The sequence below is a fragment of the Strix uralensis genome, chromosome 3 (assembly GCF_047716275.1).
Source record: "Strix uralensis isolate ZFMK-TIS-50842 chromosome 3, bStrUra1, whole genome shotgun sequence".
Taxonomy (NCBI): Eukaryota; Metazoa; Chordata; class Aves; order Strigiformes; family Strigidae; genus Strix; species Strix uralensis.
The window spans coordinates 125,165,207-125,189,421 of record NC_133974.1 but is presented as its reverse complement, the minus strand read 5'-3'; the positions used below and the strand labels follow the sequence as shown (position 1 = coordinate 125,189,421).

General features: G+C 36.6%; 1 protein-coding gene across 4 annotated transcripts in view; it reads left to right on the top strand.

Annotated features, from left to right (window-relative positions):
* Positions 1–24,215, top strand: part of WDPCP (WD repeat containing planar cell polarity effector) — a 157,312-nt gene that overhangs the window by 47,856 nt on the left and 85,241 nt on the right. For all 4 annotated transcript variants that reach the window (XM_074864905.1, XM_074864906.1, XM_074864907.1 and 1 more), the window contains 7 exons: positions 4,119–4,203; positions 5,936–5,980; positions 6,908–6,958; positions 9,453–9,523; positions 9,774–9,833; positions 19,006–19,120; positions 22,871–23,004. In XM_074864905.1, coding sequence (XP_074721006.1) covers positions 4,143–4,203; positions 5,936–5,980; positions 6,908–6,958; positions 9,453–9,523; positions 9,774–9,833; positions 19,006–19,120; positions 22,871–23,004 — 537 coding nt within the window. In that variant the 5' untranslated portion in view covers positions 4,119–4,142. The remainder of the gene's footprint in view (positions 1–4,118; positions 4,204–5,935; positions 5,981–6,907; positions 6,959–9,452; positions 9,524–9,773; positions 9,834–19,005; positions 19,121–22,870; positions 23,005–24,215) is intronic.

The following is a 24,215-nucleotide window of genomic DNA, read 5'->3' as shown; positions in this document are numbered from 1 at the left end:
ACAATGATTTCTGCTCCAAATATTATATCACGGAAACATAGAATAAGTTGTAGGGCAACTTGATGACTTACTTTTGTTTGTTGAACACTTGAAGTCTGAGTTACAGATCAGACATTGGAAGTGAGCTGTAGCGATGCTAAAGCTAGGATGTTAACATTGGAGGGGCGGAGGAAGGGAGGCAGAACTAAGATTGAGAGTAATCTGTTCTGGAATCTATAGCTAGTAGAGCTATTGTGTAATTTATCCAAAGTCAAATGAAAAAATACAGATTTTTCTGAATTACAGTCCATCGTGGCTACTACATTTTCCATTTTCCTGAAAAAAATGAGACCCATAGAACATGAAAGCAATCTAGAGTAGGAGAAAACAGAAGGGGGGCTTGTGTTGATTCTTATAAAACAGTTCCTGGTATAGTATTTTTTGCCAAGAAAGTCTGATACCATGTGAGTAGTGGAAATGGATTCTGCAGCATTTTCTTTTACTTGGGCATTTTGTCCCATAACATCTGCCCAAACCCACGTCTGAAGCACCTCATCTAGTATGTGCACACGTTATTGCAGCAGCTTTGTAACTTTGCTGTGGCATAGGGGTACCTGCTTTCCGATTAGCTTTGTATTTTACCTCGTTTCTGCTCCTAGGAGTGTGTGATATTTTGGAGGGGTTCCCCCTTGTTTATCACTTTTTCGCTAGGAATGCTGGATTTCTGGGAGCACGTTGGCCCACCTGCAATGGAATAGGCAGATGGTCGGTCCTGTAGCCTGGCAGTTATAGGATTTACTCTTAGAGGGGCACTTGGGATAGTGTAGTGACACCGAGCCGTGCCTCTGGCACATAAACTACAAAGTTCAGATGGCCTGTTGTAGTCAGCATTTCCTTTTCTCTAGCTCTAGGTTGCTCCTAACATCGCTTTCAGAGGTCTGTGCTCTTGGGATGCCCTCGTCTCAGGAGCTGGGCATTGCCTTTCGCAAGCACCCCACTCTCTCAGGTAACTGTATGGAAAGAGGAGAAATACAGTATCAGTGCCCTGAATCACTCATGCAGTGCATAGTTACTAATTATTTGGCACGACAGCAACTATATTGAAGGTGTCGGAGTGGACCCTAGCTATCAGTTTCAGCATTTGTTAATGTTACAAAGTGGCCAGATGGTTATTTTCTGTATCAGTGGTTAAACAAAGATTTACTAAACTGAGGAATTTTTTTTAAACAAAGCACTCCTAACACAGATACTGGAGCAGGCTAACCATTGCAGAACATCTCCATTTGTCAGTAAGCTTTCACAACCACCAAAATATCCCTGCCTATTGTTTGTGGAGATATTGTGAAAACAGACAGTCAGTGTTGCATGAGCCAGAAAAAGAACCAGCTATTAAATTGATTTCCAGTTTTACCTTAACAATAGAGTTATTTTATCCCATTTTTCCCAAATTCTAATCAATTTTAAAGAGGGAGGAATGGAGTCCTTAAAGCTTAATGGGAGGAATTTTTATAGTTTTTCATATCTACCTCTTTGCAATAGCAGGGCTTTGCTCATGTAGTTAAAGAAACATTGTAAATTCTGAGAGGCATTTTTCAAATACAGAAAGATGCCTTTGTTGTCATCATTCTCATCATCTTCATCCCCATTTTGCTCGAATATAATGATGTGGTAAATGGTGAGATGTAGTTGCATAACTCTGAAAGTTGGCGTGTATTCCTTCAAAAGGAACAAGAAAGAATAATTCATCTGAACAAAATATTCAGACTTTACAATGCCATATTTTGTTACAGAAGCAAATTTTCTCTCTCTCTCCCCCCCCCCCCCCCCTCCCCGTAGACTATAATCAGAAGGTATTTCAGTTTAGAGGATTGTTAGACAGGACCAGTATTTTTCGGGAGATGTCCATTCTCATTGGCACAACAGTAATGAGCATTTAAATAATTAGCTGGTTTGTGAGTGCTCAGAGTCCAAAGAAAGGGAGAAGCAAAAAGCTAAACTCAAGATTAGAATAGTTGACAAAATCTTTTTTCCCTTTTTAGGTACATGGAGAATTTTGCTTCATTTAGGTTATTCAGAGCGGAACTGAAATGCAGTTCCTTAGATGTCTTTGGGTTTTTAACCTTTTCTTACAAACTTTCTTTTTTCTCATTTTTGAGGGCAAATTTTTTAGAAGTATGTGTCTTGGACACTGAGTATTTAGTGCTCATTTGAAAGCTTCCTTCTGTTTTTTTGAGAGTTCCCTCCCTGTCTCTGACACTCAATGAAAATATAAGGACTTGAAAGTCTTCTCTGATCTGTCTGTTTGGAAGGCACACAGCAGCATTAAAATGTTATGGATAGCTTTATGTTCAATAGGAGGACACAACTAAAATGGCCCATGGAGCCTACATACAAGAGCTTTGGAGTAATTTTGGGAATTTACGTTAGATTATTTGTTGTGCCAAAGTCTACTAATCTTACCTTGTCTTCTGGGCAGATGTGCCTTCTCTCCAGCTGAACAGATCATCAGCCGATCAAAGTTTTGTGTTGATTTTTTTTTTTTTAATCAAATCGTGTTAGGATTTTGAGAAGTTCACTCAATTTGATGACTTCCTATTAGTGAGAGATTCTAATCTAGGATCTATGGGCCTTGGGGAATGTAAGTTTTGTTTCGCTTGCTAAAGTAAGAAAGTAAAAAAAAAGAGAAAACAAATAAGAAAAGTATAATGTACAATCTCCTTTTACTGTAGTCCACATGGAAAATGAAGGGCTGCCCTCATCCATATTTATACCAAAAATGGTTCCCATATTCAACAGACTACCATGCTACTAATCTCCTTGCATTTTTTTTCCAAACCTCATTCTCGCCTAAGATGAAAGTATATTCCATTTACTAGACATGTGTTGTGAGCTTTTATTTTTTTCCTTTTTTTTGATAGAACTATGGGATTTAGTAAGTCAGCCAGACTTTTTGTACATTTGGGGATCAGTGTAAAGAAAATGCTATTTCCACTTGGTGCTATTTCAGTGGATTAGGCAGTGCATCAAAACATACATATTAGCTCGAGTGATAATACCTTAAGGTCTCATAGCTCTGCTGGGACTATGATAGTTTCCTTGATGCCACCTGAGATTCTTGCACATATTTTTCATCATAGCACTTTTGACATAAATATCTGATACTCTATGTGATAGGAATTCTGCAATCATCTTGTAATTGATTCATTATCTAGATGGCAGTAATGGAGAGGAAATGAAGGGGCCACTTCAAAAAAGAAAAAAGTTCAAGTACAGTACCATACCAACAGTGGTTCTTAAGGGTGCTGTATTTGTGTAAACTCCCAAGTCCAGCTTTCAGTGTATTCTTGGGTTTAGCAAAATAAGTGAAAATAGTTGGTCTGATGGCCCACTTATAACTACAGCACTGCAGGGATTACCCAGGGAAGTCTGTTGGTCACTGTGTCTCAGAAGATTCCCAGTGTTCCTTTGAAACACAAGACATTCTCCAGTGGGAATATTCAGATGGATTATTCAAAAAACACAGCAAACAGTTTATAACTCCAGTCAATGTACATAATACTTCAGCTCATAGTTTTTACATGCTTCACATCTGTTGTTTTGCCAGTTTGAGTGAATGTAAGTGCTCTTCTTTATTTAGAAAGACAACATTTTTTATGTTTAGCACTATAACTAATGTCTGCAAATATCACGTGTTCAAAACTGTTTCTTGACTATATTGACACTTCCCAATGTACAGCATTTAAAAAATTTGGCCTGAAAGACAAATTCTCCTATCTAGGCCAGATCTTTAAGTAGTGGCTTCACTTTTGCATGTGTCAAGGTAATAACCATACAGTAAAAATAGATTATAATGTGTATATAAGAAGCACAAAGTTATTTACTTTAGTGAGAGCAACCGTAAATTTAAACAAATGTTGATTTGTCTCTGTATACGATGTATATATAGACATATATACACTTCTTATCCTATTCTTTCCCATGCGTTATTCATTTCATTGCGGTTAAAAACTACAACTTACATATTCAAAATATCATCGGTGCTAGGTTCTTCTAGCACTTAGTTTCCAAAATACTTGCTGTTTCACTGGTGATAGAAGGTAACTAATTTGCTCATGCAGTTTCTTTCCTTCTTTTGATAGTGCTAAGGCTCCATCTGCCACCAGATGTCTTTCTGCCTGACTGAGATGTTCTTGTGGTCTTTGAAGACTAACTTACATATCAGAGGTGAGCTGTTACCTGTTACTAAAAGAAAACAGCAAAGCTTGTTGATGAATATTAAACCAATAACAAAATTCTAAATACCCAAATGAAGTGGGTTTTATACTCAGGAGAAAGAAAATTAGGCAGCAATACGATGTTTGAACACAGTCAGCTTCTTTGCTGATCTCATCATAGAACTGGAGCATCCTTTCAAGAAAAAAATGTTAAGATTATGTTTAATTGGATGCATTTTCCTTTTTAGGAAGCTATGTCCTACTTAACTGTAAGCTTCAGTTTAATGACTAGTTTGGGTGAATGAAGATCTATAGTCAAGTGATTTGCAGAGGCATTGTGATTTGTACTTAGCATGAAAATAAAAAATTATTGCATGTTCTGGGTGTTTTGCATGATTACTTGATATTTTATACTTACAAGGATATATTTATCTCATTAACTGATTGTTCCAGGAGACACAGGACTAATTACTAGCCATGTAGAAATAACCTTCATTCATCTTGCCTTGTTATTGGTAAAATATAATACCAAAAAACCCCACTGGTTTATAAGTCAACCATATCAAAATATTATTTATGGCACTTTATGCCAATTCTAATGTACAATACTTTTGCTGAAATATTATTTTGAATATTATTGTCAATTCAATTGAATATGAATGAATATTCAATTGAATGTTATTATTCAAATATTGGCTCAGTATGTCTTGGCATCCCATCTTTGTGTGAGAACTGTTCTGTAACAGCAATAATATAAAAAAAAAAAAAAGCTATATTTCGTAGAAAAGTCTGATGGTTTAAGTAAACACATAGCTGTGATTTATTGTAACTGAAGGTGTACTGTGGCCTACTGTGCCTATTTTCCGCTGTTGACTTTCTTGCTTCCTCTCTGTCCATTTATTCATTGCCTACAAGCCTCATTCTAAAATTCTGAGGCAGAAGGGAGGACTGCTGTCTTGTTTTAAAAGCTGCCTGCCATTGCAGTGCCTTCCTACATTCCTCCATGTAAGGAATTTCTCCCCATGATATATCCCTGTCTAAGTTTAGAAGGAGACAAGTGTGGTGTCAAACTAATTATTTTAAAACAATGCAACTTAAAGCCATACTTGCATCTTCTTGGTGGAGCTTGCTGTGGCACACCTAAGTATTTACCAGTCAGCCACATCAGGAACTGGCTGGTGTGCCTGGCAGTCCCAAGGTACCTGAAACATCTGAATTTCTTTGCCATGGGAACCAGGTAGATGATAATATCTATGGATTAAGAATATCGGATCCTTTGAAAGGGCAGCTTTATAAGTTCACGAATCTTTAAAAATCCTGTTGTCTTTAGCTCAGCTATGTCAGTCATCAGAAAACATTTTAAGTTATTCTAAGGTACGCTTTTCACCATGATCCTTACCTTCCCTTGTGAAAGAACACAAAAGATGCTGGTTAGGAAGGCGGTAAAAATACTTCTGCATGTTGGCAGCTGGAAGGGAATTGAAGTGTATGTGCAGGAAATGACAGCTTCAAATAAATGTAAGGACCCGTCACATTCTTCTTCAGCCCCTTGCTTGCTGGTTCTTGGAAGTCCTACTTGTATTCAGACTATATGCTGTAGTTTTTCTACTGTCACCTATACTTTAACACCTAACGCTGTGCTCCAGCTAGCAAAAATTGAGATGCTGAACTTGGCTTGCTAAGTTGTGTTTTGCTTCCAGTGTCACATCCATAATTAAATGTATTTACATTCAATTGTACAGATGAAGATATTGGCATCCACCAGTACTATGACAAGAAAGAACCAGGTAAAGTATAAGTAACTGTAACTAAAACTACCAAAACTTCCAAATGTTCAATCTTTTACACCGACTGCTTGCTCTGAAAAATGCAACTTTGAATTTCTTGTTAATATATGTATTTCTATAGAGTAAGGAAGCACAGAAAGAGAGGCTCTCAAGTTACATCAGAATATTTTAAAATGTTTTATTGCACAGAAGAAAAAAACTTGGACAAGTATTTACATAAAACCAGCCTTTGTGTCCTTGGAAGCCTCGGTGGGATTTTGTGCTCTAAATCCGTGCATTTTGTGCTCTAAATCCGTGCCTTTTCTGTTACATTCCGTACACTCTCTCACCTGACACCGTGGTGAGGGCCCGGCCGCCGCGTGGGCGGGGTGCGCCCAGCAGGGGGCGTCGGGCGCGCGCGGGAACGCCAGCCCCTGCCTCCGGCCCCCCTCCTCCCTCCTCCCTCCCTCCCTCCCCGGCATCCGAAATGGCCATTTCAGAGTGAGCCATCGATTTTCTTTATCTGATTAATCCCGTTAATCCTAGAAGTTTCACGACGGGCCGAAAGGTCTGTCCGGCTCGCGTTACTTCCCCTCTGCGGCCGGGTTGGAGCGGAGGCTGGCGCGGGCATCCTGAGGGCTCCGCCGCCGCCATGGCCCTGCTGACAGACCGGCTCCGCCGCTCTCCTGGGCTCGGTTGCAGCTCAACTTCACTATCTGATGAGGCTGGAGGCTCAGTAACGCCGGCCCACCTGTTGGGCTACATAAGCCTTTCTTTCACTGCAAATTTAAGATACCTGCCTCACGAGGTGAAAACACCGGGGTTGTCTTAATTTTTTGCAGGTTTCTGTGTTTTATCAAACTGTGCGAATCTTCTCTCTAATATTAACATTTGCTGACAGCAGCCGTAAGGATTATCATTCATCTTTTCATCCTTTCTCTCCTGTAGCATCACAGATGAAGCATGGTTACTTAGAAGAACAGCAAAAGCTAGCAGAATGTAAGGACATTTTCTGAGTTTCTTGTTACCGTAAAACCAAATGATTAATTTGGATTGGTGATGCCCCTGTAAGAACATTGGAATAACCTCAGACTGCTTCCAATGTAACTTTCTGCACATGCCATCTAAGACAGACAGTCACAGAACTACACAGCACAAAACAATTGAAAAGTTGTAATTACTCCTTCTTGGTTTTTTGTGCGTCACTGAGCAATGTAGTATGTATTGCTTCTCAAATCCATTGTCAAGAGGAATCGCAAAAATAATCACAATCCAGATTTTTCGTTATGAAATATACTCAGCAGATGAACAATAAACATTTCCCCAATCGGCTCTTGAATTGAAATGCCAACTGCCTCAAAACTGAAAATTATAACTAAAATGCTTTCAGCCAAAATCAAATTCCTGGTTAATAATCAGCTGCCTTCATAGAACACTTTTAGCTTTGAAACATTTATGCTGTTCCTGCATTATCTGGTTAAAGGCGGTTTCAGTTTATGCTATCACACAGCAGTGCTGTGACAGCTGAAGATTTTTATATTTGTGCAACTTTAGCTCAAGTTTTACAACTCCTGCATAGTTATTATTGCTCAGAGCGTTCATTAATGTTCAGACATTATTACATGACCACTCTGAAAAATCTAATTGCTTTTTAGATGACTTCACAAAGTAGTAAGTATGCTGTAAGAGTTGCCTTAACATTTTATCTTATAATGAAAATCCACATGGAATTGTGCGTGCGTTTGAAGGCAAAATGTGTTCTGGAAGGGTAAGTTATTTGCAACACCGTAAGGTGTGTTTGGAGCAGGTTGAAGCCGACGGGGGGTGGATGTAAAGGTGCACACAGCCATGTGGTAAATCCATACCCGCTGTGGAGGGTTGTGTGTCAGTCAGAATCAATACAGCTCTGTAAAGGTGGGGAGGTGAGAAGGGGTTATAAGTAGGGAGGAGCATAACGGATTTACATCCCTTGTGCTCTGCGTAGCATTATCTTACAGGCGCTGCCCGTATGAAAAGAGAAGCAGGCCCAGATAAACCCCATTACACAGAAGCCCCAACTGTTATCTGTTATACGTGTGACATGCAAAAGGAACACAAGCTACTGCACCTTGTTGCTGTAAATACAGGGGTGGCCGAGGCACAAAGCACTGTATGGCACATTTCTGAAAGAGCAGCGCTGGGTAACTTTATTCACAGCTGCTGATTTGTATATATAGTTTGGTATCTGTACAGGCAATTTCCCATTTTGCATATGTGGCTAAATATTCCAGTATTTATGAAGGCACCCATTGAAAATGTGATCTTACATGCCTAATTAATATTATCATAACAGTTCCACCAACACTGGCTTCAGTCCAATAAAATACAAAGAGAAGTTGTATGTTGGTGTGCTCTTTTGTTGATATATGAAATCCTTCATTTTTTCACTCTATAGCACTTCTATTGTAAGCTCCTTTTTGCAGGGAGGTTTAAACACAACTGTTAAGTCATTTGGTCTGGAAGCTGGCATACAAACTGACAGCTTGGAGCTCAAAAGTTTTCATCAGGTTTCCTTTAAATAGGCTAGATTTTAAAAAGACAATGTGTTCCAGTTTCTCATGGTCTTTATTGTATACTTATGAACAGAAAACTGCTCAGTTTTAAACGATGAAACTTCACAAGTTATTAGAGCCTGATTCTCAGCCATGAAACAAGCCAATTACTAGCAGATCCAGAGGACGCTTTGCCTCCTGGTTTCAGGATTAATGTATTAGGCCAGAATTTTCACAATAGTTTGCTGAACATTAATAAATTTGTTAATGGACTGTAGCAGTCATGCACTTTCATGCATTTTCTTGTTAGCTTGACTTGGCAGATTCTTCAGACCAAGTTTTCAAGAATAAATCCTATAAATAAGTATACTCCATAAGTTCTGGTGTTCACAATTACCTGTTGTTAGTACCTGTGTATATGCATATATTCATGCATATATATATGTTGCAGACATGCTAGAGCTCGCTTTTTGAAATTAGGCAATGAAATGCTAGTACAAAAGAATAGTATCTCTTTAGGATTTGATAACTTGAGTCTGAGTTAACATACCGAATGTGAGATGCTTTCTCATTGCAAGTGCTTAGCAGCTGGGTAAGATATTACATCCTGAGAGCTTTGTACACAATTGCCATGGTGAAGTCATGGTCAGTGTGGATATTTCATGCTAACTGTTCCTATGACAGAGCCTTTCAAAAGGATATCATTTGACACTACAAACCAATAGAAACCGTAGCCATTTCCTTACAATTATTGGTAAGTTTTATCTTTAAGGTAACTCCTAGAAATCTTAGTTTTGTGATTCCATAGAAAAGGAAGCTCAACTCGAAGAATGTATTTTTTTATTATGTATAAATGTATGTTTGTATACACACACGTATATATACACACATGTATATATATACAGTTGCCTATATATACACATTTCTCTATCTTCTTTTTTTTTTTTACTTCTATTTGTCAGCTCGAGATTGTCCTTGGATACTGAAAAACAAGCGACCAGACAAACTGAGAGATACACTCAAGGAGGTAGAGGTATGTTTCAGAAAGTTTCAAGTACGGCAACATATAATCCGGTTTTCAAAACTCTTTCAACAGCTTTAATTTTCATAAAGATCCAACTCTCCCAGTGATGATAAATGTGCTTTTGTCTGGCAGGCTGTTCTAAAACAGCTGCATCTTTGTGTGGCATGCTTCATCTATAAACTTGAAAATCAGAAGTATGTTAACCGATAGTGACAATGTGTGCTGCCAACTTCACTCTCTGTTTTCTGTTGTCCTTTAGGACTTAATGCAAAACAGTCACTGTACGCTGAGCAAATGGAAGAACAAACATATCTGTCAGGTAAAATGTTTTGACAAGCTCTTGCAATGTTCAGTCAGTGGAGCCGAACAGCCGTTCAGTGATTGATGCAATAGTGTTAAAATGTTAACTAACACAGAAAATCATTGGGTTTTTAAAATTTATTTATCATATTACCCAGATTGTGTTTATTTAAATTTCTAACCTGAAATAGATGCTACAAAACAAAAGTATGGTTTTTATCAACAAGAAAAATTACATTAAAGGGCCCTGATTCTGTGAGATTATTATTATTATTTGGGGAAACTGAAAGCATCCTGTACCTCGAAATAGCAGGCTAAGGGAGCAGTTAAAATATATAGACAGGTCTGGAAAGTATGTTATATTACATTTTTCTATCTTAATTATTTACATGTCTGTTGCAAATCTTTTTACTTTGTGCTTGTGTAATATGGGAGGGAAGCCATAACTCTAAACCAGCTAGATAATTAATTGAGTTATGGAATAATAGATATTGTGACGTGGCACACATGTAGCTATGTTTTTGTCTATATAAGTTCCCCATATTGTATACAAGAAACATCTTTTCACATCCTCATTAACAAAGAACAGTGGGGTAGGTGAGAAATCTGAACGACATGGCTCTATCTCCTTAATTGTGAGCTTGTTCTGAAAAACATATGTATTTTATAAGTTTCTGCAGTCTTCATTGTTCATGAGAAATGTGCATCATATTTGAAGCTGCTCTGGCATGGGGAGTACTTGTAAATATTACTGTTTCTAAAAAGAAATATTGTGTTCTAACTTTTACGCTTCTTCAGATTCATAATTTTTTTCTTCTAATTCAAGTAGTTCCAAATGTGTGTCAGCAGGATGAATATTAAATATTCGAACATCATACAGCTGCAATTCCAGAAATGTCTCTAAGAATAGCAAAATTTTTAAATAACTGACATGCCAAATAGTATATAGTCTTTTTGTATCAGTAATAAAGATATTATTGTCTAAGCTACATTTGCCTATCAGATTTTATCGCTCGTAAATGTATATCATTCACATACAGATTACATAGTATATATCAGTGAATTATAATCTTCTAGAACTGTTTAAATATTAATTGTATGTTGATTTAGAGGACTCTTTTTTTCTGTTATTATTGTTCTGATTAGGAGAGGAATTTGGTTAAGGAATACTGAGTCAATTAGACGTGAGCGTACTCATCTGCCTCCCAATTTGCTGTCTCTTCATTTGCTTTCCCTGTCCATTCTCCCTCTGTCATTTTCCTTCCCCTCCCATCTATCTGCATCCACCCGCATTCCTTACCTATACATACTTTGCAACAGTGAACTTCTTGCCAGAAGTTGATCATCCTGTCTTTGTAATATAACACCTTCGGTTGGCTATCAGTTCTTATAAAACTTTCACTTAGCATCTTCTAAGTAGTTTCATGGCTTACATAAACAAAAAGGAGTCCAACACAGTTTTACTTATTTCTTGTACAATATGGGAAAGAATAGAGATGGATGTTTTTATCTTAGTATATTATGTCTGGTTCTATACTTGATTGAATCATGTAAAGGGATAGCTTGATAAATTGAGTATTTTTTTAGGGTTTTTTAGATGGCTTGTACAGGCAGAGTATGAGTGATAGGATAGCTTATAACATAGCCAGAGTTAAAGTTATAGATAAAAATCATAGTCATTTCTCTGTCCTTAAGTTTCTCAATCACAAAACAAAATGGTTTTTTATATAATAATGCCTGATAATTGAAGTCTCCAACAGGATTTAGAATGTTGTGCCAAAACAACTGTGCTCTTCCATTTTCTGTCTTCCTGAAAATACAAGCTCTCCAACAAATGAAAATAAAACAGAGAAAAATGAATAAATTGGGAGAGTCTAGAACAGAAAAGCCATCTCCTGTCTTTTTTTTTTTATGTCAAACAGTTTGTTTTTCTTCTGCTTATGTGTCTTTGAGCATTTTGCAGGAATATCTGGACTCTCCCTTTTTGAAACAAAGGTTATGAAGCTTCTGGAAAAGATGTACATTTATTTTTCAGTTCTAAGTGGGAGACTAATTAACTGTTTCAGCAGAAAGTGCTTATCACATAATGGTGCAATCTGTGTCATAGCTCTCCTGTATTCACATGTTATTTTGGATTCATACTAGAGCAGCTGCTAGTGGAAAAAGAAAAGTCCATGCTTGCATTAACTTTCAAGTGTAATAGAAAGCAACATGTCAGACAAACAGCATGGAGAGCATATAGTGAATTACCCTGACTGTCATAATTTTCAGTGATTCGGGCGAAATCTGAGTATATGGTTTAATTATAGTATCTTTTTTTTAGCTCTTTGTTTTTTAGTAGCAATACAATGTCAAAAAAAATCATTTATAGATGTGAAAATATTTAACTCAACATCCATCACATTTTTCAGTAAATGTTCTGTGTATTTGAATCTGCCATATCTTTAGCTGAACCAGGAAGTGTTCCCTTTGTGTTGTAATAACAATGTGCTATCCAAAAACTCAATGGCTGTTGTACCTTTAGCAAGACAAAACAAATGGAAAAAAGTCTGAAAGGTGATACAATGATAACAAGACTATAAATTTAAAAAGTAGTATGATTTCCCTCCAATTTTGTGAAAATTAAGCATAGGACTGCTGCTAGTGTGCCTTCCAGAACCTAAATATCACTATTCCTAATCACTCACTGCTTCCTCCAGTACTTCCAGCTTCTAACTAGCCCACAGGCAAAAATTGGGGGCTGTAAATTTAAACGTGCATCTGCTAAAAATATGGGTGCTGTCGTGTTAACCATTTGTGTGCAAATGACCAATTACACTTCATGCATATGCCTCAATGAAAAATCTAGTTAGTTTGCATGCAGATTATCTTGTCCATTGTATGAATATATTTCTCAAAATTGGCTCTTCTATATGAGTTTGCCTAGAACTACTATAATGCTGGCCCAGCTTTCTACTTAATATTTCATTTTATGCATCAAAATTTCTCCTATTACTTTTTTTTTATACAATCAGTGCATTAGAAGTTTCATATTTACTTCCTTGTTCATTGCCAAAAAAGGAATCTGTTGACCTTTATTTTTGCAGTCCTAAGTATACATTCTAGTACTGCTTAGAGCTTATGAAATAGATGATGTGCCAGTTCCTGTAAACATAACCTAGACCGTACAGGGATTTTTGTCAAGGAGCTTGCTCTCCTATTTAAAAGAGCTTAGTTGAGCCCTAAAGGACTGAGGTCTTTTCTTTAGCTCTGTTCCTACTTGTTCCAATAGGATCTGAATTCACACCAGTGCTGTATGCTACTTCTGAACCCCAACTTTGATGACCTGTGATGAGTTGCTGAAATAATCCTGTAATCTCCAGTTAGCTGATGTCAAAGGAAAATAAATAGACCATTAAAGAAGGACGACGGAAAAAAAGACAAGAAGTCTTTACAATAAGATGTCACTGTATTGTTTATAACTAAATAAACAGTTTAGTCCTCAGCTTTCCCTGCCGAGGAGTAATAACCTAAGGAATTAATTTTTTCAATATTGTTGAGTTTACTCAACTCAGCTCTGGCTGCCTCCCTTCCTCTTGGTCTCCTTCTCTAATTCTTTGGAATGCTTTTAAGTTTTGCCACAAAATCATGAAATCAATCCTATGAAATTATGCCATTGGTTCAGGTTTGGTTTTACAATATGAGGTAGTAAAAATTAATGAGATCTAGCCAAAAAATTTGATTTCCAACTTTTTTTAGTTTTACATATGCATTACCATGTAGAATTAAACACATGCCAACACTGAGTTATTTTATTCTATAAAAGCCAAGCACTAGCTGTGAATCCTGTCTGTTACCTGCTAATGAAAAAGATTTATATATTGTTTGCTAAATTACTTTGATTTGATTTAATTTGATTTGTGTTGCAATTTACATATGTCTATGAATGGTTTTTATGTTACCATCATTGACATACTTAGAACTGGATTCTGAATTGAGATACCCAGCAATATTTGCTGACATGACTTGTTTTATCAGCTACAATGCCTATAAGCAAACTGATTTAGCAAGATATGTGATGACATACAGTAGCACATCTGATACCAAAATAAAGACATTCTGGCTAGAATACATGAGAAGCTAGTACCCATCACCAGTTACTGAGAGGAACTCTGCCCTCATATTAAATTCTTTTAGTTGCTTTTGATCACAACCATTAATGTGTTGTGTGGTTTTAGAGATTTGGAGCTAGAACTGCAAATACATTGATTATTGTGAAACAGTAACATGTAACAACAATAACTTCATCTGTAATAAGGCATGCAACAGAGTAATTACGGTAGGGTGGCTAAGAAAGTAATCTGGAATGAAGAGGTGGGGAAAAACCCTGGGAACCTGCTTGAACATGAAATGCTTTGCAATTCTCTTCTCCTTTTGCATATTCCTTTGTCAGTTGGGCTCTGTAAGGGAAAACAGTTTGCAGCAATATTTTTTACAGGCATATTTTCATCTCTTCCAATTTTAATCAGATAGAAGCAAATCCTGGCTTTGCTCTGCAGGTATCTTTTTAGGTGGAAGGACTGATAAGCAGCTAAGCTGCATGAATGGGGAGTCAAGGGCTAAGGCTTCAGAGGATAAAGGAATCCACTTAAGTACATGCTTAAGTTCTACTAAAGTCCATAAGTCATGAGCGTGTACTTAAGTCGTTTGCTTAATGAAAAGTAACTCAAATACACACTGGAGCGCTTTGCTGTTGGGTAAGGGCTAAGTCTTCTCTTGAGTATCCTCTGCTCCTTCTTATGTCTGTCTTGCTCACCCGAGAACCATTTTTGGCACACAAAGTACATAATTCCTTCTATCAAAGTCTTCACATTCAACTCTCAGTAAACCAGAAATTAAGTGGTCCTTCCTTTCCAGTATGTAGAATGACCAGCTGCCCAAAAATTTTACTCAGACTACGTTCAAGTACAAAGGCTATGCCTATTCTTCCAATAGGTATGAAGTCATACTTTCATATTTTGTTTAGGAGTACCTTGAGACTGATAAAGCTATAGAGATGACTTTCTTGATTCTTATTTTTCACATCACAGTACTTCAGTCTGAAAAATTTGTGATGTGTTTCACTATTGTGAATTTCTTTCCCTAATTTAATATCTGTTAGATGGAATGACTTCATGCCTTGTGTAAATAATGCCTCTTACATTGGCTTTTATTCCTTAGCAATGATGGGCAATTCCCTTGAGCAGTACTTTTTGGAGTTGGATCACTGTGTATCTGTGTCCAAGCCAAGTTTGCAGTCTCCCCCATTTGCTTTATATTCATTTGTGCTTATGATAGGACTGCTCCCATCCACCAAAATGTGAGCCTAAGCAAGCTTATGTATAACAGCACCTGAATCTTACTATCATGTAAGTCTTTGCATAGAGTACACAGTGAGTAAGGAATTGAAATAGTGAAGTTTCAATTCGAGCACATAAATATTTTCTGTTTTACAGAATATTTTTGATGAAAGATAATATAGAATTGTAGAATCATAGAATCATTTAGGTTGGAAAAGACCCTTAAATCATTGAGTCCAACGTCTAACCTAACACTGCCAAGTCCACCACTAAACCATGTCCCTGTGTGCCACATCTACACATCTTTTAAATACCTCCAGGGATGGTGACTCAGCCATTTCCCTGCTTTATTTAAATACCTACTTGTATTTCATGGTAACTTTTAACAATTATTTTTAAAAAAGCCCCCCTTCTAATCCAAAGGATTTTTAAAGGGAGGTGGAAGAAATACTGACCTTATGTGGCCATATAGTGTGTAAGGTCTCTGATTTACTTTTTAAGTTTAGAGTCTAAAGTTCCTAGAGGGAAGGACTTAAACCTGTGGAGCACAGGTATATTACCAACCATGGTAAGTTACTATAGCAAAAATTTGTTAAATTAAAGTTTAAGTTTTGCCCAAATATCTCAAACTTATGTGGAGAATGATGGGAAAGAATGTTTTACTGTAAAAGTAAAGAAGGAGGGAGTGCAACGGAAGAAACAATAAAAGCCATGGAAATTATATTAGTTTTACCTACTTTCTGTCGTTCTGACATGCCATACTGATAGCATAAAGAGACATCTATGCAATATTGAAAATACATAGCATTGGTTTAATGACTAGTTTCATAGATGTAAAGCAAACCACACCCATTAGCACAGTATTTTATATTTATATAAATGTCTTGGAGTAGTTTTCATAGATTTCTATTCTAGCTCTGTAACAGGTGTGATTTACGTCATTATCAGGAAATGAACATATAGGCATAAAGTGAATTTACACCCTGAAACACTGACGAGTTAAAGAATCCTAACTTTATTTGTTGCTCTCAAGCCAAGAGTTTGAACGCATGTCTCTGTACAGCATCGTGGATGGAACACATTAGATGTCATTAGAATGGCAAGCACGTGGCCTCATCCCGTAACACAGTCATTCAAGATCACTGACCATCTACAGATCAAAACACGTTTTTTCCTGTGTTTTGCCTCTCCTCTTTACCTGGATGGGTTGGATGGATCTCTACTCTGTTAGGTAAACCTAGAGGCTACAAACAGACTTCTGATTCGTGCAGGTTTTTCTCCCACGTTAACTCTAGCTTGCTCCTCTCACTCCCTGCAGTGAAAGGAAGCATGGGAACAACGTGCCATTACAGTAACATTTTCTGCGGGAAGAACATAGCTCCCAAGCAAGGGTGTAGTAGAAGACACAAGTTGGAGAGTTTGTTTATATTACTGCACCAGCTCTCTTGTTGGCACATAACCCTGAAGGATTTGGGATGTTTTACTCTTCTCTGGCAGGCTGATACTCATTCAGTAATTTAGAACTGACCTTTCTAGAGTATTTATGTAATTTTGCTTGATCGTTGCTAGCATGACAGTTTGTCAACTTCTGGGTTTCAACCCTCAATTTTTCAACGAGGTTCTTCGGACAGTTATAGCTAACTGTAGTCAAACCTTTCTGGACTTAATATTATCAAGTTGGAAATAAATTGGGATTTTATCTAATCTAACTTCAACATAAGGATAAATTGAAGTTTTGAAAGATTGTAATAAAAGCTGCATGAATGTAGCTGTGTCTAACATTTTTACTAGGACAAAACCTCAAAGGATATCTGTCATGGCTGGGAATATTGAAACATTGACTATATATTTAACAAATGAATGCATGATTAGACTTTGGCAGGATGGGAGATGATCGTTTGTTCTTAAAAAATTCATTTCACATCACAGGCATTTTTTGTTTCTAATCCAGACATCATTAGAATTTATTTTCAACCCACTGTGAATTGACAGGAAGATAGATTGGAAAAATGTTGGTTAAAGGTATTAGTCAGGGCAAGAAGGTAATTTATTTAAATATGCTTGCCCTGTTCTTTGCTACAGAGAACACAGAGCTATAGTAATATAGCAAAATACGTATAACTGAGAGTTGTCATAGCTAAATTATTGGAAGCAGAACATTGCACAGGAGACAAGCTCAATTAGATCACCACATTCCTGTCCCCAGTACTTTTTATTTATTATACAATCCAGTACATCTCACTGCAAGAAAGTTCGCCTGGTGTTTATGTACCAGTGTGATGTTCTAAAAAGTATATTGCAACCATGTTTGTCTCACAGCCCTAGCATAAAACCAACAGGGATTTTTCTGCCAAATTCTACTGCAAGAGCAAGTATTTCTCTAGTAGTAAGTTTTTTAAAAGCACAGAGATTTATTTAAAAATATGCTGTTAGGTAGAAGTAAGAGCTGGAGTCCCAGATTCTGGCCTTTGGTGAGCCCTCTATGCTTTCCTGCAGTGGTCTTTCCACTGAGGACTCCTTGGGCAGAAAAGATTGTTCAGCAAGTTTAGGGCTGAACAAATAATGATTTTTTTTTTATTTTTATTTTTTTTTTACTGATTAGAGGGAGATGAACCTAGCTGCCAGAATGAGTCCTTCAGAACTGCTGCCATGTGGCATGAATGAAAACTGGACTGAAACTTCTTTAGCTTATACACTGAGGTCATCTAGTTCAACAGGTTGCAGGATGAGAGGTGGCACTGTAAGATGAATTAAAATACACTTGTGTTTTCAGTACTGCTTAAGAAGATGAAAGTCACAGTAGTGATTTTTTTCACTGTTCTTCCATCAAGGTTCCTGTAGAACCCGAGTTTGGTAATGAGTTAAACAGTTAATATGGTCAGAAAATTTTTTTATAAACCTCTGACTTTATCTTTTACCATGTTTCTAAGAAAACAGTATTTTTCTAGTAAAGCTCTTCATATACTTCTGCTACTGGAGTAACTTGGCAAAGTGAGGTCAACTCACAATGGAGCAGGGAATTTTACGGGTTTTATTTTCTGTATTTCTTTGGTGTACTAGTTGCATTTGGAAAATGACTAAGTTTAATGGTTTAATTATGCAAAAAGAAATGGTTTTCATAACTCCTCCCATTGAGCATTCACTCTCTCATACAAGATACAGATCAGAGGAGCTGGTAAGTACTGTGACTTAGTCTTCAAGATTATATGTATCATTTATTTGAGATTAATTAGGCAGAAATATTCAGTTAATGCTGAAATAAGCCTCTGACTATTCTGTCCAATGGTTTAAATTTCTTCTTTCTAAGAGAGACAGCTATAACCTTATGCCAAGGAGTATATGGATTTGTTAGGAGCCCACAGCTATCACTGTGGTAGGGCACCATTGTTTAAGTTGAACAATATATGAATGATCAGAAATAACAAGGATAGCAAAAAGGTGCTGGTTTTAATCTGTGATAATAATGTAAAATTACATGAAGCCCAACTTTATGCAGTTATTTTATACAGAAAAAATCAGGTCCATGGATGTTGAAGTGATCAGCGTCATCCCTTTACTCATTCAGGACAGAATTTAGATTTTAACAAATGAATTCAGGACATTTCTGCCACATTTGGGGACTTAGCATGCATCTTCTTCAAGTGTTCAGCAATTGTAATTCTTGTACCCGTATAATTCAGTGTTGTATTACATCTCTCTTTTATTGAAAAAGCTTTCAAAGTCATTATAAGACATCTTCACATCAATGATAAATCTTTTCTATAATTTTGAAAATTGGATGACTATGTAATGGACAGCTGCTAATATGTACCTTGGAACGTTTCATTTTATTAATGATTCTTGATGTCTTGTTTTCTCACTATTTGGATTTAGCTCCTCTTTCACTCAGGTATATTGGTGTCCCTAAGCCTTTCTGGGCCACAGCTGGAGAAAGTGGTGATTGACAGGACCCTGGTGGGGAAGCTCATCTCCGACACCATCAGTGATGGTAATTACACCCACGTGCAAATCAATTGCCTACGTTAACAATAGAGTAGAGAAACAGTATGTCAACAGGTAGACTAATTATTGCCACTGGGGACTTGCAAACACAACAAGTAATTGCATGTAATGCCATAGTTACAACCCTCAGGACTAAGAACACTTTAAGAATAATATTTAACATCAAAGTTTTCAGGCTTGTCAAATACTGAATAGGTTTCTAAAATTCAGTTTCTTACACATTTTAATCACTGTGAACATGCCACTTGAACTTGTCATGTTTATTTCATAAGTGGGAAAATGTGACAGGACCAAACATTAGCCAACTGATTAATTACATGGGATAGTTATTATTAAAATATTTACTTATTAGAAAAGGCTGGATAACATTAGTTATGTGGAGGTGTTCTGATTTAATTTCTAGATTTCCAGAATCTCACTACTGTTACTAACTACCAACTGCTAAAAATGAAGTTTTAGTTTAATTCAGAAGAAAACTCACGAAAATGTAGCTGTTTTCAACAGCTTTATAATACAACTGTAGCTTTTTTAATGTGTCTCTACAGAGCTCCACTGAGAACTCAACCAGGTATCTTGGCATCTGCATTACCATGAATATGGAATTTCAGTGTGAGCCAAATTACATGCACATTATCTTCCAAACTCTTAAAAAGTACACCCAGATTACATCCCTTTAATAAGAATATATGCTAGATTTAGCTTTGATCTTTAATAATGATTTATTTTCTTCCATACCCAGGCATCTATTGAATATTGGCCCAGCTATTTAAGGAACTTGCAATACTGTGTCCCTCTGATCTTTTCTTATCAATTATTGTAGTTTAGTCTTGAAAAATAACATTAATATGACTATGTTGGTAGAATCTTTAGTATCAAAAAATTTAACCCTAACCTCGTTTTTTATCAACAAATTACACAGAGACCATAGAACACATTTGATGTCTTGACTCCTTTTTCTCACTCTTCACCTAGACTACTAGACTACTAATTCCATCTCAGATTTTTCTGCCCCTTGTTTCCAGAGGGAGGAAACTTTCACTTCCAGGTGACAAAAATTAGTAAAGCATGGAAGCTAAGGTTATACCCAAATCGAGGTTGTTTGTAGAATTTTTTCAGAGTGCTCTGTCTTTTAAAAATATTAATAAATAATAAATATATAATTAGATTATATGTATCTTGCCTTACTTGGCTTAATATGTCATAGAAATACAAATTATTTTTCTAAAAATACTGCTAAATAGAAAAGCTTACAACTAAAGCGATAATAAAGCAACAAATATGTTTTCCTACAGTTATACCACTCAAACTGCTATAAATAACGTTATATAATGGTTTGTCCTATTTTCACCTATTCAAGAATTTCTTAAACCTCCATGTTTGGTAATACCCATGTCTGAAGGTGAAGTAGGACCGCTTCTGTTTCAGTAAAAGCAAAACCCCCAATAACTGTCACTGAAATACATTTTTTATTTCATGAACAACAAAAGAAGATACTTTTGTTACCTGTGCAAACAGTGTTCAAAATATGAATTTTTATACTGAACTATGTATGTGAGAACCACAACATAAGGTTGTCCTAGAATAAATTAACTTTAATTCAACATAATTTCACATCTTTCCAAATCTAGGTTGGAATTAGGGTTGTGATTATAAAGTTGGCCAGAAGAATTTCAATACTTCATACAAGAAGTCTGTATAAAAATAATAGTTCTTATTTTAACAACTGTGTATATGTGGGATTGGATAAGGATTACCGTGTGCCAAAATTACATATGGAATGTTGTAATTCTACCTCAGAGTAGCATGTCCTCTTAACATTTGGAATAAAGGGCAGACTGTTTGCACAAAATACAGAATTAAGATTTATAATCCTCCTGCCTCTAATAAACTCCTCTTTTTATTATTTATAGGGAAAATTATATTTTATTATTTATAGGCAAAATTTTAAAATTAAGTTAATTTTTTAAATTTTAAAATTTAATTTAATTAGAAATTATAGAAAAAAATGTTTTCCTAAAAGAAAACAGTATTTCTCATTTTCTAAATTATTTTGTGGCACTGAGGTCTTGTGGTACTAGTATACAGAATATTAACTACACTGCCTGCCTTCTTAGGATAATTTGACTCTGCAGCATATGGGTCCTCTCTGAATTATGGTCTAACTATGCCCGTAGTTGCGTTCATGTTGATCTAGTCTCCACTCCTGCCCAGGACAACCACAGATACTGAAAATCAAGGGACTGCTAGTCTCATTCACACCTGCCCAGGGATCTTTGAATCCTGCTTTCTTTCCTTCAACCAAAACAAATTTCAGAAGCATCTGAGGTGTGCTGTAGGTCATCTTAAATGTAAACTATGTCTGTGAGGATATAAAACTATTTTCACTGTGTACATATTGAGGATCCCATACTCCTTGTCTTTGAATTTGCATGTGTGCTTAAGATCTTGGTTATAGCTTCTAGCTCACAGTGTCAGATACTTTATCACCATTTCTTTTTTTTTCAAAAGCTGGTGTTAATGTTACATTTCAAAGGCAATTATTTGGCTTTAAACTTTACCCTTTAGCATTTGCATACCAGATACTTCAGAGCTGTGCCAGTACATGACTATTGGAAAATGCATGCGAATGGTTGTAAATCACACTAAAGCAAAGCAAAGCAAAGCTGAGTAGCCAGTTTTCAATGCTTATGTGTAAGACTAAACTGTCAAGCTACTTAAGGATATGTAAAACACATTTAAGAATCTAGAATATTAGTCACAAATGCTTTTTCTGGTTTTTTTTTCCCCAGGGATTGTTCTGCAGGGTTTTGTTTATTTGTTTTTAAATCCGGTTCCACTTTACTTAGCATTTTCCTTTTAGCAGAGGTTTCTGAGTTTGCTTTCTGAAAATAGCTTGCTAGCTTTATTTTAAACTGATTCTCATTAACAATTTTTCAGTGATCTGGTACTAGTTACCCTGATGACTTACTCCATTCTGAGACATCTCTTTAAATGTGGGTACTGCTTGAATAACTGGATATCACTTGGGAAAAATCCTAGATACTATTGTCTAATTAGTTTTCATTGTCAAATTAGTTAATCACCTTTATATTGAACTATTTTGGTCTAGCACCCCCTTATGATAACAACAGGGATTCCACTGCACTTTTCCAGACTCCAAGGGAGTCTGTTCCATCTTGGTTATCTTTATTGTTTGGGTACCCCCATGTGAAGCTTTGAACAAATTCATAACCCCTCTAAAGCATAGTCCTGTTGGTAGCAGCTTCCTTGGTGTCTGCAGCAGCACCTGGAACCTTACAATGTCAAAATATCAGATATACCTCAAGTACTGCTTTGCATTTATCATCTTTAACACAAGCTATGCTGTTATTAAGTGTATTTCTGAAATACTGGTGGATGTTACCATAAGGAAAAAAGAATTAAGGCTGAACTGAGATGAAAATTAATGTGGAAGGGCATAAAACATATATTTGAATGCAGTGGGAACTTGATATGAGATAATTTATTGAGGTTTATGTAATCGGAGTACTCCCTAGGCTTTATTTCTCATTTCCAAGAAGGTCCTGGCAGGATGACACATTGATGTCTTTTAGGAGATTACAGAGGCTTCAGTGTAATATTTAAGACACTGCCTTGAAAAAATTGCTTTTTACAATCTCTCAGTGGAGGGTTCAGTAATTTGTTTTGTTACTAGAAACAGGTATTACAGCGGTGACAATTTTTATTTGTTTTTCAGCTGTTCTTACAGACAATTTCATCATCTTGTCATTTGAGGACCATAACCAACTCTGCTTCATTCAGTTTACAAAGAAGATGGATTCTCCCGATGTAAACAAAAGACTGGAAAAGCTCTCTTGTTTGGACTTTAAGGTACAGCTGTCATGGTGACAGTAAATACTGCAGTAACTTTACACTTCAATCACTGGTACTCGCTGATATTGTATAGCAGTATAAATTGCAAATCTTTATAAAACTCACCAGAATAGCTCAAATTCTAAAAATGGCAGTTATTAAGAAGTCAAAAAAAATTACATGGCATTCTGAGTTAATGAGTTAAAATACTGTGCCAAGAGGGATCCAATTTTCTCCTGTATTTAGGTTAAGGGCTCAGACACACAGTTGAGTTACCCCTGCTTAACAGATTACCTTGTGTCAGTTGAGCAGCAGTAACTGACCCTTTGCACATTCTCAGCATCTAACAAGCATGAAGCAAAATCTGTAATGATAAACCTCAGTGTAAAAGATTTAAGCTAATGTGTTTTACCTCTTGTTTGCTGTGGGCTAAAAACGCACACATGGTCAATTACTATGGCTCAGCTGATACACATGAACTCATGAAGCTATGATAATTCAGTCATCTGTCTGGGCTCCAAGACTGTTGTAATTCTTTGCAGAAATCTTAATTTTCCCTCTAGTTACAGTAATGGTATTGTTAGGAGAGTTGGTTTACAATTAAGCCACTGAGCCAGGACTCAGGATATAGATTTGAGTTTCCTACCACTGACAAACTATGTATGTGACCTTAGGCAAGTGACTTTTGGTGCCTCTGTATCTCAATTCACTACTTACACAGTGAAGATTAAAATACTCCTTTTTTCCAGCCCTTCTGTACCACAGTCACAGCAGTAGTTGAAAGGTAGTCTAGAGATAGCTGAGCTGGCTTTAAACTAGCTGGTTTGGATGTCAGTAGAAACCAGCTCATCTCAAGCTGAATGACACTGTATGTTGGGTGGATTGGGCTGTGTAGACGTAACTTATTTCAACCATAAGCTCTTTGGCATCAGGGCAGTTGCTGACCTTAGGTGGAAGTACTTGGCACTACAACAGTATGAAAAAATAATCAGCCAAAGGCAATTAACGTTGAAGAGGCAGAGTAGGAAAGGGGCTGTATGCAATTCAGTGCAAGAATGAAGAAGAGACAAGCCTTTGCCCAAGAAAGGTAGAAAGATGTAGTGAGTAAAAGCGAGAGTTTGTGTTTATTTCAGACTGGATAAATGTTAAGGAAAACAGTCTTGTGCTAGCAAATATTTTCCCCTTGACAACCCCTCAGTAATTTACTTCCTCACATAAGGGAGTTTGCA